The sequence below is a fragment of the Arvicanthis niloticus genome, chromosome 14 (genome assembly GCF_011762505.2).
Source record: "Arvicanthis niloticus isolate mArvNil1 chromosome 14, mArvNil1.pat.X, whole genome shotgun sequence".
In the NCBI taxonomy this organism is placed as follows: domain Eukaryota; kingdom Metazoa; phylum Chordata; class Mammalia; order Rodentia; family Muridae; genus Arvicanthis; species Arvicanthis niloticus.
Genome location: NC_047671.1, coordinates 23166595 through 23181382, shown reverse-complemented (window position 1 = coordinate 23181382; position 14788 = coordinate 23166595). Strand labels below are relative to the sequence as shown.

The 14788-nt window shown below is 45.5% G+C and overlaps 1 protein-coding gene across 2 annotated transcripts; it reads left to right on the top strand.

The window, feature by feature from the left end:
- The first annotated feature begins 545 nt into the window (after positions 1–545).
- Grp (gastrin releasing peptide) lies at positions 546–13974 on the top strand. Of its 2 annotated transcripts, XM_034518615.2 has the most exons (4): positions 546–989; positions 6921–7159; positions 10883–10889; positions 13617–13974. In XM_034518615.2, the coding sequence occupies exons 1-4, from the start codon at positions 845–847 to the stop codon at positions 13679–13681; spliced, it is 456 nt and encodes a 151-aa protein (XP_034374506.1). In that variant the 5' UTR covers positions 546–844; the 3' UTR covers positions 13682–13974. The 2 variants fall into 2 exon arrangements, with proteins under 2 accessions (XP_034374506.1, XP_034374507.1); XM_034518616.2 differs by lacking the exon at positions 10883–10889 and having other exon boundaries at positions 562–989.
- Positions 13975–14788: the final 814 nt, after the last annotated feature.

The following is a 14788-nucleotide window of genomic DNA, read 5'->3' as shown; positions in this document are numbered from 1 at the left end:
TCAGCCTGGCAGCCAAACCGTAGGCAACAACATCCTACAGGCTTCTATTTATTGTCACATTGGTATGGTGCGTGTCCCCTTAACATTGATGGAGTTGTGCGGGGAGGGTGACCAGTCTTCAGAAGTGAGAACAGAAGGGATAGAGGGAAAGTGAACAATTCTACAGAAGCCTTGCATGTGTGAAGTAGCTAAGGGACACTGAGTTAATTGCTGGCAAGGGAAATTCATAGGAGAGTGGTTTTTTCTGTTGTTGTTTTTGTTTGTTTTTGGTTTTTTTCTTTCTGCTTTCTGTTTTTTGGAAGCAGTAAGTCCGCCAGAGGGGCCAGTGTTTGATCCAACTAGCTTTAGCTCTGTACACAGAGCAGCGCATCCTCCTGCGTTATCCTGCATCTGGCAAAGCCAGTGAGGTTGCGGCTGCTGCTGGGGATAGCCAGGGGCAAAGCTGGGGGGCGAAGGGGGGTTCATGATATATTGTTGGAGAGGACGTCTAAGATGGTAGAAATTAGTCCGATGGGACTAGGAGAGAAAGGGAGATGGGTCAAGGCACACTCAGCCTTTCGTCACTTGCTGTAGATGGATGGTTTCCCGGCCAGGCATCTGGGAGCACGCTCACTATAGGGAGACGTCAGTGCGCTCCGGTCCCGAGTGGAAGAGCCCCCGGCCCCTCCCGCGCAGGATTCCTTTATATAAAGTCCGGGTCCGCGTGGAGTCTGCAGCAGTGGCGCTCGAAGCAGCAGTGGCAGAGCTCCGGAGAAGCGGAGAAGCGTCCTCCTCCTGGCGCTGCTCGGTCGGGACAACGCACTCTCAGCCCAGTCGAGAGCTCTGAGGGCTTCCCTCCAGGACCATGCGCGGCTCCGAGCTCTCGCTCTTGCTGTTGGCTCTGGTTCTCTGCCAGGCGCCTCGGGGGCCAGCTGCCCCGGTATCAACAGGCGCAGGTGGAGGCACTGTCCTGGCCAAGATGTATCCCCGCGGCAGCCACTGGGCTGTGGGTAAGTGTCCCTCCCTATCGTGAGATCCCTGGGCTCTTCTCCTCAGAGGGTCTAACTAGCTAGAGGGAGTCCCCATCTCTCCTCCTCTCAGCATTTTGCTTGGGAGTTTGGCTTGGCTCCTTTCTTTCTACTGAAACACTTATCCAGATCTCCCCCAAACTCCATCCCACCTTCTCTTGTTTTGGGAAACCTGATAGGTCCCTTGCTGGTGGCAGACTGATCTCTAGATCCTTTCCCTCTCGCTTAGCACCTGTGAGCATCCCTCTTCAGCCGGGCATCTGGAGTATCTCAAACCCCAGGGATGCTGCTCACCTTCCCTCTGCACCTGCCCAACTGCCTCCTATTGTTCGCCTAGCTGCTCCCCTATCTGGCTTGGGTCTGCTCCCAAACAACTTTGGGGAACGAGGCCCCCTAGTACAACTCGGATTCTAAGTCTAACCTGATGGACTGGACCGTCCCGTCGTGGGGTACCGAGCAAGACCACAGGGTGTGGGGACCTACGTGCAGCGCTCCCCACCCTCTCCCCTTAGGTTCAAATATTCACCAATGCTCTTTCCCTGGCTTTCATGCGGATTCCGCTGACCCTTACTTGGCAGATTACAGGGATCATGTTTGCTCTCTAAGCTTACCTGGCCCCTGCCGCCGCCCCCCACCCCCCACCCCCCACCCCCCACCCCCCACCCCCGCCCCCAGGCTTTTGTCCGTCTCTTAGATCCACAGTATTACCCTCAACCCTCTCTTCTTTCTGACTCCTGTCAACAAGTCCTGTCTTTTTTGGGCACAGGCTTCTGAGCTTCTTAGTTCCAGCCTAGACGGAGAGGACTTGCACAGTGGGTAGAAGGTGAGGAGTGGGGCTGAGTCCTGGCTTTGAGAAACACAAGCTTAGAGCTTTCTTGAAACTGGGAGACCAGTAGCAGGTAGCAGCTTGGCACTCATCTATCTTCCCAACATCACCTGGAGCTTTGTGTATGAAGGCTACCAGCATCACAGGTATTAGGCCTCCCTAAGCAAGCACAGTCTCCAAGAAAGGCAGAGTCCAAGGTCTTTTGCAAAGGCTGTCAATTGTGACTATCTCATATTTCCTGGAAAACTAGTGCTCTCCCTAAAGAGCTTGAAGGTGTATGTGTGTGTGTGTGTGTGTGTGTGTGTGTGTGTGTGTGTGTGTCCTTAGTCAGATATTTGGAAGCAGGGAACAGTATGTTGGAAAGGAAATTACTCAACCAAGTCTCAGATTCAAGGGGAAGGAATGAGGCTGGAAATTCTGCCTCTGGACTTCCAAGTTGTGTTTTCCCAGAGAGGCCAAGAGCACCGGCTTGACATCCTATAGTTTCGGGAGGTCTTGCTAAAAGTCCCAGGGATGAAAGAACTTGTGGCCTCTGAGGGGGCACTGGGATTCTAGGAGACAGGACAGAGAGTAGAGGGCAGGTTGGCACAGGAGAAGCAGAGAAAAGGTGTTGAAGAACCCAGAGTCAGAGCTGATAATTTAAAAAAGGTATTCTCAGAGCCTAGATTAAAAGGCTGCTGTCTGAATCATTTGGCAGTCAGTGGGCAGGGAGGAAGACCTGCTACTCTGAATTCCATCATTTCTCTCTCCTCTCTGTCCTCACACGAGAAGAGCTCATGACCTGTCAATCAACCCTTAAAGACCAAAAGCACAACAGAGTGGGGTAGGAACCTAGTGTCATACCTGTGGTCCAAGTCAAGCTGAAGCTGTCACACTGTAGCTAGGGGGTACAGGTGTCCTGAAATATTTAGGGTACTTCCCTTAATCACCCTCCATAGTGGTACCACAAACATCACATCAAAATTTAGTCTCCAATGCTCTCTTCTTAGTTTAATATTATTGACTGTGGGGTGTGTGTGTATGTTTGTGTGTGTGTGTGTGTGTGTGTCTGTGTGTCTGTGTGTCTGTGTGTCTGTGTAAGTGTGATGCAGGGCTTGTATATAAGCAAGCCCTCTATACTGAGCAAAAATCCCAGCCTCCACTGCATAAGGTGCCCAGCCTGCCCTCCAAACTTGCTATCAGGCCACTCAGGCCTTGCACTTGTGTTTGGGGAAAAAAAAAATAACCCACAAGTATGTTTTGGGTAGGTGCTATTGAAAGAAGTGTATCACTCAGGGTGAATGATGTGAGATTTAATTGTTATTTAAATTTAATTTACTCATTTAGATTTAATTTAATTCAAAATATCCTAAAACAATGCCCATTCTTTCTACTCCCCAAAAGCATACAGCCCAGGACTGGTTTTGATTTGTTTGGATTTTGGTGATGCAAGGAGTGAACTCATACTAACAAATGCTCCATGAGCTACGTTACCCAGTACTTGCCTTGTTGGAGACAGGGTCTGATGATGTAGCCCAGGCTAGCTTTGAATTCATGATCCTCCTGACGCAGTTTTTGTAGTGCTGGCACCAGAGACATCTGCCATCATTCTTGGCTTAGATACAGCCTAGAACTAAACCTCTGCCGTTGTCCACAAGAAGACTGTCAGTATGGCTCTCTCAGAATGCCACTTTTTTTTTTTTTAAGCTCAGAGAAGCAATGGAAAATGACTCCATAGCCTGAAAACTGCCCACACTTCTCCCGTGGGGCATCGTGTTCATGGGAATGGTTTGTGTGTGTCATGAAAATAGATGCCAATACAAAAACTAGCAACTGTTCTCTGTGCTTCCCCAAAAGGCTCCTCGTTGTGGCTCTCACTTTGATGTGGAGCAAGACTTGGAAAGCTGAATTGGGCGACACCTCAGGATGCAGAGCTGATCGGTGTTCGTTGCATGGCTACATCAAAGACTGAAATTTACAGCGTGTGCCTATAAAGACTATTTTTTTTTCCATCTTCCATTTCCGTGTGTGCGTGTGTGTGTGTGCATGTGTATAATGCATCAGGGTGTGTCTTTGCATGTTTGTGTCGGGGAGTGGGGTGCCTAGACCCATCCTTGATTATTCCTTCCCTTTCTCCACTGAGGCAGGGTCTCTCAATTAGATCCAGAGCTCACGGATGTGGCTAGTCTGGCTAGTCAGCTTGCTTATACCTCCTGAAGCTGGAGTTGTTGGCAGACCACCAGGCCCATTCACCATTTACGTGGGTTCTGAGGATCTGGACTCTAACCCACACACTTGGCCTAACCACCGGGCCATATCCTCTGCCCCATAAATACTGTTTCTTGGAAGTACACAATACTGTATATCTTAATGGATATTTTCTCAAATTAGGATAGTTTTCTAGCTTCTACTCTGAAGAAATTAATTTACATTTCAAACCTGCCCTTTAGTGGAATGCCACACAGTTTAAAGGAACAAAGCTTCTTCTTTTTTTTCACTAAGAGCAAAGCTTTAGTATTGTTTTTTAAATGGTTGTCCTTCCTCTATATTGAGATGTCCATTATTTTAATACGTGTGTGTGACAGATGATGATAGGAGATGAAGTGGAAGTGGGTATCTTGTCCATGTTGCCATGGAGATGATCATTTGGTTGACAGTAGCGAGCTCAAAACTGAAATAGGACCCAGGGAATGTGTGTTTCCCTGGGATGTTGTAGATGGCGCACTTCCTGTAATAACAGGCATGTGTGCCGAGAAGCGGCCAGTTGAACAGCACGCTGCTAGCTGGCAAGTACTGGCCTTCAGTCTAATGTCACCAGGATCTACGTTGGATCAATAACAAGAGGCGCAGCGGATCTATTTTGCCGTTAGAGCAAAGTGCGCAAGTGTAGTCCAGCATATCGAGATGAAGATCTTCATAAACTCATCTCCATCACCCCGCTGCTTTATTGCCAATGAATCCTTTCTCATTTTCAACATCCTAACTAGATGACAGGGAATCAGAGATTCCAAGAGTGACTGAAGTAATTACTGTGAGCATCAGGGTTCCAATGCTGTCTTCTAGCCCTCACGATTCAATTTCCACCATGTAACTAAAGCTGATGACACATCAGCTTTCCTCGGAAGTTGTACAACATAATCCTGGTAAGTGCCAAATGCATGGCAGTGTAGTGGACAGCTGGATACCAGGTCCACCCAGCAGGTGACGGAAACAATGTAAGACTTTAATCTTTCATTTGAGTCAGTGTCCTTAACGATGTCTTCAAGCAGTGTGAAGTCTCTTCTAAGTGGGACTTGAGTGGCAAGCTCACTCAAAATCACACTTGAAGACTGCCTGATATCAACAATTATTTTTTCAAGCCACATGATATCATGGAATACTGATATGTAATTCCTGCTCACTCAAAATCTCCTTTGAAGACTGCCTAATATTAACAGAATTAGTTTTTTCTGGTCACATGATACCCTGATATAAGGTCCTTTGCTCCTCTATAGAATATTAGTTATTTGTCATATAGAATATATATATAATATATATTCTAGAATATATAATATATATATAATATATATATAATATATATTATATATAACTATATAGAATATTAGTTATTTCGCCACTCTACTCTGGTGTCAATCAAATGGAAGAGTTCACACTAAAGCATTCTGAAGAGGATGGGTAGCACTGTGGCAAAGGGTCTCTTTCCATTTCAAGCCATAGACAGTCATTCAAGTTTAATTCCCGTAACATTTCCCTTGACTGTGTCCAATGCCAGTTAGTGCTGGAACCATGAGATTTTTGTTTGTCTGTACGCTTTAACTCAAAAGCACCAAAGGCTTATTAATAGTAGAAAACTCTGTGTCAGTGAAACTGGGAGCAGAGAAATAACATGTGTCCATTTAAAGGATGAAAGTGTTCAGAACTGGGACCTGGCTGGGTGTGGCGGTGCTCCCCTTTAATCCCAGACCCCAATAGGCAGAGGGAGGCAGATCTCAGTGAGTTTGAGGCTAGCTGGGGCTACATGGTGAGACCCAGTCTCAAACCAAACCAAAAATACGTAGACTTGGGGTCTGCACTTGCCACCAAGCTGGACAAGCTAAGTTCAAATCTTGGTAGAATAAGAAAACCAACTCCCACAGTTACCCTATGACCTGCATTGACATGCACTGTGACATCACACACATGCACACACATGCATACATACATGCACATGTGCATATACGCACAGACATACACACATACACATGCACACATACATGCATACACATGCACACACAGTTAAAAAAAAAAAGAAAGAATGAAGAACTGGGGTTGGCCACCCACTTATTAAATATATGGATATCCATGTTTTTAGAACTTTGGCCTCCTTCATGGGATTAACTAATTAATTTATAAGGCAGGCACATGTGCTTAGAGCTTCTTGGAGATCCAAAAGAAACCCCCGAATTGATGCAGCTGTTGCATATCAGTCAGAACTTGTTTTCCAACTGGTTTTTCATTACACTCTTAACCTACCATCACTTCTAGGTGAAGTTTTCTAGATTCAATCTCAGCTAAAATTCAGAGAAAGTTTAAATGAAAGATTCCTTTGGTACAATTGTATTACAGATAAGAGAGAGGCAACATTAAAAAAAAATCATACAAAGAAACACATCAAGACTTTTATTTTCAGCTGAAACTTGAAATTGGTGGTAGGAGATGCCGGGATTCTGCCTTTCAGTTGGACACACAGAATTGATAAGACTTTACACTTGGAAGCTTTCTTAGATGTGATTTGCCTTGCCCTGTTCCTTTCATAGTTGATAACACTGAATCCTGGGGTGCTACAGCACTTGTCTGAGGTCACCCTACTAGTTAGTAGGGGTTAGTAGCAAAACCCAGGGCTGCTGAGTCACACACAGATCTGAATTTGATTCAGTTTACTACGCCTTTTGAACAGACAGTGCAGTCTGTGTGTTGTGTATAGACTAACTCTTAATAGTAAAATAATGCTGTTTATTCTGCATTTACTGGGAAGCTGGGCCCACTGCACAGGTGTCCATTTCTGTTGCTCCTTCTTCCGTTCCCCCCAGTTGGATTTGTAGCATCCCGGGTTTGTTCTGTTTTCACAGGACACTTAATGGGGAAAAAGAGCACAGATGAATCCCCGTATGCAGCTGACAGAGATGGCCTGAAGGAGCAGCTGAGGGGACATGTCCCCTGGGAAGAAGCTGCGAGGAATTTGCTGGGCCTCCTAGAAGCCACGGGTAACAGAAGCCACCAGCCACCTCAGCATCAGCCTCTGGGCAGTCTCCTGCCCACTTGGGATCCTGAGGATGGCAGCTACTTTCACGAAGTTCAAAATGCTAAGGTAAAACAAACACACTTCAGATGAAGGCTGGGAGGTGTTTAGGGAGAGTTGAGGGGGCAGGGGTGTTGATCAAGGGACCATCAAGTGACTATTACGTATACTGGTTACCTTTCCCATCGCTGTACAAAATACCTGACCAAAAGCGATTTAAGAAAAGGTGGATTTATTGTGGCTCACAGAATGAAGGTACAGCTCATCTCACTGAGGAAGGTGTGATAGCAAGACCATGCGGTGGCGCCCATGTGTGTCACAGAGAGATAAATGTTGGTGCTCCGTTTGCTTTCTCTTCCGGTTTCAGTCCATCTAGGACCTCAGCTCAAGGGGTGTTGCCACCCATGTTCAGGGTGGGTCATCTTACCTGTTAAACTCGTTGGAAAATAGCCTTACTGACACTCCCAGAGGTGTGTCCCCCTAAGTGACTCTAGTTCCAGGAAAGTTGACAATGTGGATTAACCACAACATGAGGACATTCAGTCGTTACACTAGACCAACACCCATGTATGCTAAGCTGACTATTATTCCACGCTATCTTTTCTTTTGATATACTAGTTGTTTCTCTTAGTATTAAAACCTAAGTTCCAAAGTTCAGTTTAGGAATTTAATTAGTAACCATGCCCATTCGAAGCAGTGATTATGGTCTTCATGAGAAGTTGTGTGGCCCCTGCTGGCCTCTAACTGGAGATTGTCCTGCCTAACCTAAGCCTCTATAGTGCTGAGGTTACAGGTGTGTGCCGTCATGCCTGACTTCTAACCGAGATATTTTGATAGTGAGCCCACAGATAGTATTTGAATAAATTCTTGTGGGCTTCCAGATGTATTCATTTTTGATATACACTAGAGGAAGAAAGGACCTGTTTACAGATGTCTTCTTCTTAGAGGAGAACACTCTTTTTTTTATATACAAAGTTGCATTTTTTATTTATTCCAAGATTGAATAATTTGAGTTGGATTCCAATATTCAAAAGTCAATGGGTGTATCTGAAGACAACTGACTTATTGGTATATAAGAATACCAGAGATACAAATGGTCAGATACAAAAATAGCAACTAAGTGAGACTGGATTTTATGGGAAGCAAGGCAGCTGAACGTGAAGTGATCATCACTAATTTTTAACATACGTCCAGTAAAAGGAAAGGGTAAATAATGATGCCAGGGTGGAGGCCCTTCCTACTTCCACTCTCCCTACTTCCTGGGCACCCTGGGGTGAACTGCTTTTGCTCTGCTCCACTTTCATGATGGACAGAAGCCTTTAAAACCATGGGGCAAAGTCAATATTACCTTCCTTTAAAAATAGTAACACGGAGCTGGAGAGATGGCTCTGTGATTAAGAGTTCATACTGCTCTTGCGAAGGACCCAAGTTCAGTTCTCAGCATCCACATCAGGCAGCTTACACCAGCCTATAACTCAGCTCAGGGGATGCCCTCTGAGATCTTCACTCTTGTGCCCAAACCCAAACACTGTAATCCACTTCGTAGGATAAGTAACGTACCTCATTTGACCCCCCTTGTCAGGAGAGAGCCTCTGTTCCTCTGTTTATTTGATGCTGGAAATGATCCCAGCGATGCGTACATGCTAAGAGTATGCTCTACTACTCAGTAGAGCCCAGCCCCTGAATTTTGAGGGCGAGAAAATTGAATCACACCACTTTTCGTTGATGGTATCAGAGCAATAGCCTGAATTCCATCTGCCTGGGACAGTTTTGCCTTTTTGGTCCTCATCCAGGGAATGGTACCCAGTCATCTTAACACATGGGATGCAGGATGGAGAAGGTGGACTTTCTTTGCTTTGTTCCCGGAAATAGATAATACTGCTTGTCATTTACAAACTCAGAGACACCCCTACCCCCCACCCCTGCCTGCTTCACTCTTCCATGGTGGTTAGCTCTTTGATGGCCTCTTACAGAGGGTTGGGACTAGCCTTTTGGGGGGGATGCTTTCTGTTTGACTTTGCCAATACCCGTGGGGATTTTTGATGTTAAATGCAAAGTTAAAGCTCTTTTGTTGTACAAAACTCCTAGAGAGAAAGCCTTCAGTAGCTTTTATTCAGAAGAAAAATCTAGATCAAATAAGCCAAGGAAGAAATCAGTATCAGTGGTACTCAAAGCTCCGGGTGAATCTCACATTGTAATCGGATTTCAGGGTGTTAGGTGGTCAGCTTCCTTCTTTGACAAAGGACTGCTTGCTCTGAGGGTACTTGTAACTGAACTTCTCAGCCCCAATTGGCCACGATTTTTCTTGGTCAAATGCTTTCCTGGAACATATATTTAATAACTGTGTAGTTCCCATTTATTTGAAGGTTTAAAAAAAAAATCACTACCGTAGCAACCTCAAAGATAAATTTCTACAAGCATCAAATTGCATTTGCTCTTGTAGCTTGTTCATAAAAGGACACATACAACTGTGTTATTCATCTTCAGTGCTCAAATTTCACAGTTAAAGAAAGATGTATTTATATGTTAGGTGTTTTGTCTGCCTATATGCTTGTACACTCTTGGTGTGCCTGCTGCTCTTGTAGGTCAGAAGAGGGTGTTGGATCCCCTGGAACTGGAGTTACAGATGGTTGTGAGCCTCCCTATGGGTCCTCTGGAAGAGAAGTCAGTGCTCTTAACTGCTGGACCATCTCTCAGGCTCCTGCAGTGCTTCCTTTTCCTATGCAAGCAACATCCAGCTGCAGTTGCTTTCTCCCCTGAACTTGGCTCTGCCAATCACTGAACTTCTTAAAAACTCAAGTCCTTTCTCAAGGGCCCCAAATGACCCATATTCAGCAGAATATTCAAAGCTTTGAGGGATTATGAAAGGGTAGCTTCACAGTGGTCTCTGTGTGGCAATATTATGGGATAGATTGAGGGGTCTCATGGAAAGTGGTTGCTTTAGAATGGACAATACTTCTAACACTACAAAAGGCATGTGTGTAAGTGTGTGTGTGTGTGTGTGTGTGTGTGAGTGTGGTGTGTATGTGTATGAAATCTAGCCAGGCCTTACTTTCTGATCTCTCCTTTTATGTGCTGATGTGCTGTTCCCCCCCCCCCAAGTTTAAAAGCCCATCATTCCATTTTGTTCCACCTCAAGTTGAATAATTAGCTATTGCACACATTGGTCTTAGTCTCTTGGATACATTTTCCAGAACTGTGAAAAACAAATGTAAAAGTGAGTCTAGTCTTCACAGAGGGCAGAACAGTTTACTGTTTATCTTGCTTTGGACATTTCCCCCCAGTGAAAATATGTCATTGTGAAAACTGACACCGTCTTATAATGATCTTATTCAAAGGAGAAAGAGAGCCCAGAGAACTGTCCTATTAGAAATCCATATATCTCCCGGTGTCAGAGAGGAGTTTAATAATCTCGCTGAGAACCACTAGAATTAGCTGCAGGAGCTTTCAGAGGCTGAAGGACTCTGCTTAAAATTAAAAACTCTCCGCACATGTTCTCCTTGCTCACTGCAGCCCCTTGCCAGCTCGCCCAGAGCTGTAGTTAGAAGCTGAGCATTTCCTATGTTTTGATGGCAAAGATATTTACTTAATTCAGAGTGGTGTGTGGGAATGTGTACTGGCTGAAACTACGGGATCCCAGCAGACAAGCCCCAGAGCTTTGCCAGCGAGAATGGCCAGGCTTGTTCAAGTTAATGTTCATCTTTCTTTTACCCATTCCCTTTTCTCCAGTCTTTTAATGGGATCCTGAAAATAAAGGAGCTTCTATCCCATGGTTTCTGTAGCATGGATTAGGGCTCAGGTCAGGTCCAGGGCCTAACCCATAATCTCAGACATGGTTATGGGATGTTCTGAGAGTCGATAAAAGAGTTTATTGTAGATCCTGGCCATAGCTCTGCCACCATTGTCTTTTCTTTTTATTTGTGGTTATGAACAAAGAGGTTGGGGATGAACTTCCAGAGGCTGTTCTGGAAGGAAATGGGTACGTAGTTCCCTGCCTCTGCCTCTCTGCCTCTCTGCCTCTCTGCCTCTCTGCCTCTCTGCCTCTCTGCCTCTCTGCCTCTCTGCCTCTCTGCCTCTCTGCCTCTCTGCCTCTCTGCCTCTCTGCCTCTCTGCCTCTCTGCCTCTCTGCCTCTCTGCCTCTCTGCCTCTCTGCCTCTCTGCCTCTCTGCCTCTCTGCCTCTCTGCCTCTCTGCCTCTCTGCCTCTCTGCCTCTCTGCCTCTCTGCCTCTCTGCCTCTCTGCCTCTCTGCCTCTCTGCCTCTCTGCCTCCCCCCTCCTCTCCCTCCTCCCCCTCCCCCTCTCCTCCCCTTCTCCCTTTCCCCCCTCTTTCCTCTCTCTTCTGTCTCTCTCTCTCTCCTCTCTCTCTCATCTTCCTATGCAGTTCAGGCAGTGCTGATGTGCACTGGTGATCTTCCATCAACCTCTCATGGAGCTGAGATTACAGACATGCACCACCATGCCCAGTATTTGTCTTCATTTTAAAGAAACCCTTCTTATTGTTTGATTAAATCACTTAAATAGAATCTATGTTTGAACATTTTCTGTGATGGTTAGCTTAAATTGTCAACTTAATACAACCTAGAATTACCTGCAAAGGAGTCTCAACGAGGGATTGTCTACAATGGGTTGGCCTCTGGGCCTGTCTATGAGTGATTATATTGATTAAGCTAATAGAGGTGGGAAGATGCAGCCCACTGTGGGTGCCACCATCCCCTAGGAAGGGGTCCTGAACAGGGAGTGGAGAAATCAGGCTGAATACAAGCAAGCAGACATTTGTTTCCCTCTGCTCTGGCTCTGGCTGTGATGAGACTAGTTGAGTTCCTACCTTGACTTCTTTCCTATGATGAACCACAACCTGGGATTGTGAGCTAAAATAAACCTTTTCTCTCCAAGGTGTTTTCTTTCCCCTAGTATATTAGTTTGATTTTTGTTGCTTTGAGAAATACCAGGACCAAAAGCAATGTGGAAAAGGAAAGGAAAGGTCTTATTTGACTTACAGGTCACGATCCATCATTGGGGGAAACCAAGGCAGGAACCTGGACTCAGGAATTGATGAAGAGACAATGGAGGAGGGGCACAGCTTTGCTGGCTTGCTTCCAGGCTCATGTTCAGCAACTTCTTTCACACAGCCCAGGCCCACTTGCCTAGGGCTGCCCCATTACATGAATTAGCAATCAAGAAATTTCCCTCCCCACATGCCCCAGGTCATTCTAATAAAGGCAAATCCTCAATTGAGGGGTCTTCTCCCCAGGTGGGCCAAGTTGACAACTAAGATTAGCCATGACACTCAGGATAGTTTATCATAGGAACAGAAAAGAAACCAGAGCAGCTCCCGTGGGAGTTTCATATAGAAAGCAACATAAATCAAGAATAACTAATAAGACCCCAATAACTTCTGTGCAGGAAGACTGAGACCCCCCACAGCGTCTCTGTCTTCTGGACCCCATCCTCGGCTTTCTCTCTGCCCCCTTTCCTTTCTATTTGGCTTTCTCTTCTTTGAGTTGAGCTAAAATTTTCAACTCAGTATTTTGAGGTAATGGGATGGAGTGGGATTCCTCCTCATCCTCTCGTTTATGGCTGTTGGGTCATTTGGCAGGAGAGATGGGGAAATCTAAGGACTGGCAGTCTTGTGGTTGCAGTCTTGGTTCTGAGGGAGGAAGGCTAAGCTAATTGGCTTGTGTGGGGATCCATCCACAGCCCAGAGCTCATTAGCATCTGCTGCACACAGCTGAGCTGCAGAGTAGGTACCATTTAACTAAGAATAGCACTACTTCCCTTATTAGAAACAAGTGACCAGTCCGGAAGCAGGGGAACTAAATTGCCAGAGAAACTTGGGAAGAGTAATAAACTCTTGTCTGGGTTAAAAATAATAAGATCTAGTTTCTTACCTCATTGGGTGAAAGTTGCTGAGAGAGAATAAAGTTTTAAAAACCTGTTTCTATTTTTTCCCCCCTTCATTCTCAGTGAAATTGAGCAGAAGCCATAGGAAGCAAATGACAATAAATTTAGAATTTGGGTGGAGACCCAGATGAACACCTGGAGTTGCCCACCCTGCTGTCACTTCCTGGTTCAGTTGCAGTGTATGATTCATAAATGGGCTTTGACTGGTGTAGTGCAAGGGGGCGGGGCTAGCATTGCTAGTTCCCTTGTCTCCTTCCCCAGCTCTATTCGAATAATAAATAAAACCTTCAACTTTCAAGAACATACCCAAGGAATTAGATCAGAAGACAAGCTTAGCAGGCAGCAAGAGGACCCCCAGTTCCGAGATGGTGGGAGAAGTCACTTTACTTCTCAGGAGTATGAGTACTTCTCTAACACTGTGTTTAGAATCTTCTAGAATTCTTGGGAAGGCAAAACACAGGGCTCCTCACTAGAGTTTCCAAGTCAGAAGATTTGGGAGTTGACTGGGGAATTTGCCTTTCTGCCATGTGATGCCCCTGGGTTGCTGGGAATGGGTTTACTGTTACCATCAGATCCCGCCTTTACTTATGTGTGTGTGTAACTATTTCTAATATTATTTCTTTAAGTTGGTAGACTCTCTGCTCCAGGTTCTCAAGGGGAAGGAAGGAACTGCCAGCTGAAGGGACAATGACAAGGGTGGCTTCCAAGAAGCAAAACAAAACCCTTCAGAGACTGCCTTCTGCAAACATCAACTCTACTGGACCGTCAACAAGACTTCCTTTGTGCAATTTACTTAACTATTCTCGTATGTCTTTCAACTAAACTCACAATTTTTGAGCAGCATCTTCTGGTTTGAACCTGTTTCTGTGAGCCACTACCTAGAAAGAGCTTTCCAATGAACGAGTTTTCCAGCTAGGCTTTTCGTTGATTGGATTCAGGGCTCCAATCTGCTACCATTCACAATAAAAAGCTTCGGTAATCACACTGTCTGAAGGGCAACTTGTCTTCCTTATTTCAACTCCAAATGAAAAGATAGTATGTCAGAAAATGCCTTGACAATAAACTTTTGTGGTCACTGATTAAGGCAGGAGGAATCACCAGCGGGCACTTTTGAGGGCTATTTAGTAAGAGCTGTGGTGAGTAATGTTATCAGATGGGCTGGGCTGGAGATGGAGCCTGCATCCTTCATCTTCAGTCCTCACTCTGCTCAACCACCTCAGGATGAGGCTGCAACCGATACCCTGCTTTTACAGATGAGGAAACAAAGGTTCACAGAGGTCAGGTGACTTTCCCAAGGTCACATGGTAGACAACGGAACTGGAATCCAAACAGCAAGCAATGCTGCTTGCTTTTGTTTTGTTTTTGAGAGGAGGAGGAGGAGGAGGAGGAGGAGGAGGAGGAGGAGGAGGAGGAGGAGGAGGAGGAGGAGGAGGAGGAGGAGGAGGAGGAGAAGGAGAAGGAGGATTTCACCAGGCCAAATCCACTCAGCTTCCCCCTTAAAGCAGAAAAAAAAAGTACTCAGGAGATTTCCTGTTTTCGAAGAATGTGGCCTGGCTGTCCATGCACCCTCCCTAGCCCCATTTTTATCGTGACATTTGCACATGAACAGATTTTGAAACTTGTTGCCATATGGTTCAGACTTTCTTCGTTTAGGAAAAAAAATCGCATCTGAAATCTTAAAAAAAAAAAATTCTCTCGCTCCGGTTTCATCAGAGAAACATTAAAGAGGTGACGTGTTCTAGTATCTTTTAAAACCTTGTTGATTCAAAAACTTATCCAAACCGAGAGCTATAAGAAA

Excerpts from the sequence above, each read along its gene's own strand:
- Grp (XM_034518615.2), top strand. The coding sequence starts at position 845 with ATGCGCGGCTCCGAGCTCTCGCTCTTGCTGTTGGCTCTGGTTCTCTGC. Across the intron at positions 990-6,920 it reads CGGCAGCCACTGGGCTGTGG|GACACTTAATGGGGAAAAAG; the intron begins GTAAGTGTCCCT and ends CTGTTTTCACAG.